The sequence below is a fragment of the Emiliania huxleyi genome (genome assembly GCF_000372725.1).
Source record: "Emiliania huxleyi CCMP1516 chromosome Unknown EMIHUscaffold_179, whole genome shotgun sequence".
NCBI classification, from domain to species: Eukaryota; Haptophyta; order Isochrysidales; family Noelaerhabdaceae; genus Emiliania; species Emiliania huxleyi.
Genome location: NW_005200793.1, coordinates 264896 through 268887, shown reverse-complemented (window position 1 = coordinate 268887; position 3992 = coordinate 264896). Strand labels below are relative to the sequence as shown.

The 3992-nt window shown below is 64.9% G+C and overlaps 1 protein-coding gene across 1 annotated transcript; it reads right to left on the bottom strand.

Moving 5' to 3' along the window:
* Positions 1-1472: 1472 nt before the first annotated feature.
* EMIHUDRAFT_442319 (hypothetical protein) lies at positions 1473-3971 on the bottom strand. Its single transcript, XM_005783644.1, has 8 exons — positions 3593-3971; positions 3481-3528; positions 3081-3326; positions 2830-2904; positions 2655-2765; positions 2423-2579; positions 2103-2177; positions 1473-2032 (listed from the first exon to the last, which is right to left on the bottom strand). The coding sequence occupies exons 1-8, from the start codon at positions 3944-3946 to the stop codon at positions 1605-1607; spliced, it is 1494 nt and encodes a 497-aa protein (XP_005783701.1). The 5' UTR covers positions 3947-3971; the 3' UTR covers positions 1473-1604.
* Between the last annotated feature and the right edge of the window lie 21 nt (positions 3972-3992).

Genomic DNA, 3992 nt, shown 5'->3' with positions numbered 1-3992 from the left:
CGAGAATCGGAATGAATCCCAACTTGGCGCTCGCGGCGCGGACCAGCCGCCTTTCGCCCCCTCACATCGATTTTTGCTTTCGCGTTTCGGCGCCGTCGGGCTCGGGGGGGCGTCGGCCGTGGCCCGTGGGGGGCACGGGCCACGGCCACACGGTGACGGGGGATCCAACTCTCAGGGGGCCACACTCGACGGGGGATCCAACTCTGAGTAAGGCACCCGGGAAAGATTGGTTCTCGCCCCTGTAACTATTGATATTGATTATTGACAGCATCCCCTCTAACTATTGACAATATATTGACATATTGATCGCTGATTTTAACCTCCAAGAGCACCAAATGTCGACATTTGTCCCAAACATCGAACGCCTACATGTGGGCTGAAATAAAAAAAATACGAGTTTAAAGCGATTTTCATGCGATTTAAGCGAGTTTGAAGCGATTTGGGCCCCCGTTTTGAACGATTTAGAGCCACTTTCAAGCCCGGGATGGGCCCCCATATTGATATGTTGAGTCCAACCTGACGGTCCTGACCCAGCCCAGGCCCAGCCTCCTCTAACTATTGCAATACATATATTGATATTGATCGCATCTCTAACTATTGCAGCAATATATTCAATATTTCCCGGGTGCCTTAACTCTGAGAAAGGGGGGGCGGTCCAACTCAGAAGTCAGATCCGGGATGGCCGGGCTGTCTCGCCAAGCTGCAGAAACAAGCTTTCAGTGCCTACAAGTGTAGGCACTGGATTATCGTGCGCGCGGAGCGCGCTGGGGACACACGCGCGGAGCGCGCTAGCTGGACACACGCGCGGAGCGCGCTAGCTAGACACACGCGCGGAGCGCGCTGGCTAGATACCGCGCGGAGCGCGCTGGCACCTATGTGCGCGGAGAGCGCACCGCGGTACCGGTAGAGTCTAGACACATGAAGACAGTCTGTTGCAGTCAGTTGTGGCCACGCTGCTTCGAAGCTGGCCTGACGTCGTAGCACGCGTCTGGCAGACGCTGTGTCTCTGCCTTCTTCCGCGTCATGACCACACCCCGCTGCAGCGAAGCTCCAATGCCGCCCCTCTGTGCATGTGACCTGTCGTTGTGGTGAAAGCGGTCTTTCCAGTTGAGCCCGCTCCAGTTCTCGAGCGCACGGTTGATGAAGGGCACGGCGACGGCCGCATGTAGCGCCCGGAGACACGCGCGGAGCGCGCCGCTGCAGAACACGGTCGCGCGGAGCGCGCCGCTGCACAGGCGCGGAGCGCCGCCACTTGAGATTGGGCCTGTGGGTGGGCAGAGTGGTTCCTAGCGTGTGAGTCAACTCTTAATAGAAATATCGCACCTAGCCCTCCTCAACCCTCAAAATTTTCGTCGGGCGCGCTCCGCGCGCGGCGCTCCGCACCTGACTCCTTGAGGTTGAGCGGCGTGTGTACGGCTCTCTAGCTGTAGGCCTGCCGCTGGCTCGCACATGTTCTGCAGCTTGGGGCTGTCTGATTTCGCCTCGTCCCTCGATCGCAACACCAACCTACAAGCTAATCTAAGGGGCCGCCGCGCTGGCAATGGACACTCAAAGTTGGCTGCCTCCACACGAGACGCCACACGAGGCTCACAAACACCATCTCTTTACCACACGCCCGAAGCGAAGGAGGCGAAGGGGTGCGTGGAGCTGCGCAAAGTGGCGCTCGTGAGGTAGCGGTCCCACTCGGCGCCGTCGCCCTCCTCGCTCGCCGGGCTCGCGTACTTTTCGATGGTGACGACGTTGGACGTGTCCGTCGGGTGCGCGATCTTCGGCCGGAACGGGGCGGGCGTGCTGCGGCTGCGCAAGCTCGACCACGCGATCGCTGCGAAGAAAGGCGCGTCGCAGACCTCGTCCGCCGCGCAGAGCCGCTGCTCGGGAGCCTTGGCGAGCAGACCGGCCAGCAGAGCGTCGCACTCGGCGCTGCTCTTGAAGAGCAAACGCGGAGCCTCGACGAGGATCTTGCGGTACACCTCTGCCGGGTCGGCGCTGCGGAAGGCGGGCACGCCGGCGAGCATCTCGAAGAGCAGCATGCCTGTGCTGGCAGCTGGAGGCGTGAAGAGACGCTCTTCACAGCCACAGGCCGATCTCGAGGAGCAGCACGCCGAGCGCCCACCAGTCGACGGAGAAGCTGTACGCCTCCCCCCGCACCATCTCGGGGGCGAGGTACTCGGGCGTGCCTACAGGCAATCTCGGGTACTCTCGGGGGGCTCTCCCGCCATTTCGGGGGCGAGAGGCTCGGGCGTGCCTGTCGGGGTTCGCTCTGCCGCGGCTGCATCACGGCTACATCTCGGCTACATCTCGGCTATCTCTCGGCACATCGCGGCTGCATCTCAGCTGCATCTCAGCTGCATCTCGGCTACGTCTCGGCTATCTCTCGGCTCTCTCGCGGCTCTCTCTCAGCTATCTCTCGGCTGCATCTCGCCGCAGATAGTCGAGGTCCGCTCTGCGGCGTGCACCTCGCCGTCGTCCGCGAGGGGCCGCAGCCGCTTGGCGAGCCCAAAGTCGACGAGCTTGAGGTAGCCGACGCCATCGACGAGCAAATTCTCCGGCTTGAGGTCGCGGTACACGATGCCGCTCACCTGCACGGGAGGTGTCGGGGACAGGTGTCGGGGAGGTGTCTTGGAGAGGGGTGCGGTACGCACGGTGCCACACGCGTCGTGCAGGTGGCCGAGCACGTCGGCGACGCACGCGGCGTAGAAGCGGGCCTGCCCCTCCTCGAGGCGACCCAGCATGTGCAGCACCGCATACAGCTCGCCGCCGAGGACCTGTTCACACCTAGAGGTGTGAAGAGGCGAGAGGGGAGAGGTGCGCACGCGTGCCGCCGAGGACCGGCTCTAGCAGCAGGAACACGCGCCGCGCGTCCTGGAAGGAGGCCTCGAGCCGCACCACTGCGGGGTGGCTCACCTACATGGTCAAAGCAGGGAATCGTGGCACACCTACATGGTCACCTACATGCCTCGGGGCAGGGAGTCGTGACTACGAGTCGCTACGAAAGCATCGACTGCGGCGGAAGACTACGGCGAACCACAGTGGGGTGCGTGTCCTCTCGAGCGCTAGTCGGAAGGCCAGATTCAGCTCACCGACGCGAGCAGCTCACGCTCGCGCACCACGGCACCGACGCTGCCGGACGCGATCAGCTGCCCCTTCCAAAGCGACTTGAGCGCGTGCGGCTGCCCGTGCACGTCCGTCACAAGGGAGACGCACCCGAACTGGCCCGCACCAAGCCCCGCGACACGGCGGAGGCTCGAGAGGGTCTGCAGGTAGAGCGAGCGCCTCGCCGCGACCTCGCGCACGCCCGCCGTCGCCTCGTGTGGCGGCGACCCGGCCTACTTCAAAGACGAGAGCGGCGGCTAGCGACTCCGCTGCCGTACTCGTCGCCTCGGCCGGGCGGCGAGTCGGCCTACGCCGATCACAAACCAGCCCTCGTCAATACGGGTGGGACGTGTACACGGTCACGGACGTGACGTGTGGCGGGTCGGCCTGTGTCCACACCGCGGCGCGCAGCTCGTCCAGCCGCGAGCCGAGCGCCTGCGTGGTGTCGTTCTGTTTTGCGCGGTGCACTTCTACCGTCGTCCAGCCGCCAGCCGAGCGCCTCCAACCCCGCGTGGCCCGTGGTCGCACTCTTGGCCAACGCGGGCGGCCTCTGGCCCTCAGGCATCGCCCGAGATTGGCCGTCAGGCATCGCATTCGGCAGCGACGCGACGCGCCGTGGCCCGCTGGTTGGGCCGCCACCGCCGTCGGGCACGTCGATGCGCACGCCGCGGCTGCTCGCTGGCGCGCGGCCCCCGCTTCCTCCGCCGCCTCCGCCGCCGCCGCCGCCTCCGCCTCCGCCTCCCCCGCCGCCTCCGAGGTGGCCCGAGATTGCCCGAGGTGGGCCGAGATGGCGGCTGCCGGCGGTGGAGGGGGAGGAGTTGCGGCAGGAGGAGGAGGAGCCGCGGCTGCCCATTCGCTCGTCGAGCGTGAGGTGCGCCTGTTCACTCACCACTCACCAT

Excerpts from the sequence above, each read along its gene's own strand:
- EMIHUDRAFT_442319 (XM_005783644.1), bottom strand. The coding sequence starts at position 3,946 with ATGGGCAGCCGCGGCTCCTCCTCCTCCTGCCGCAACTCCTCCCCCTCC. Across the intron at positions 3,529-3,592 it reads CGGGCCACGCGGGGTTGGAG|GCGCTCGGCTCGCGGCTGGA; the intron begins GCGCTCGGCTGG and ends GACACCACGCAG. Across the intron at positions 2,580-2,654 it reads TGCTCGGCCACCTGCACGAC|GTGAGCGGCATCGTGTACCG; the intron begins GCGTGTGGCACC and ends CCTCCCGTGCAG.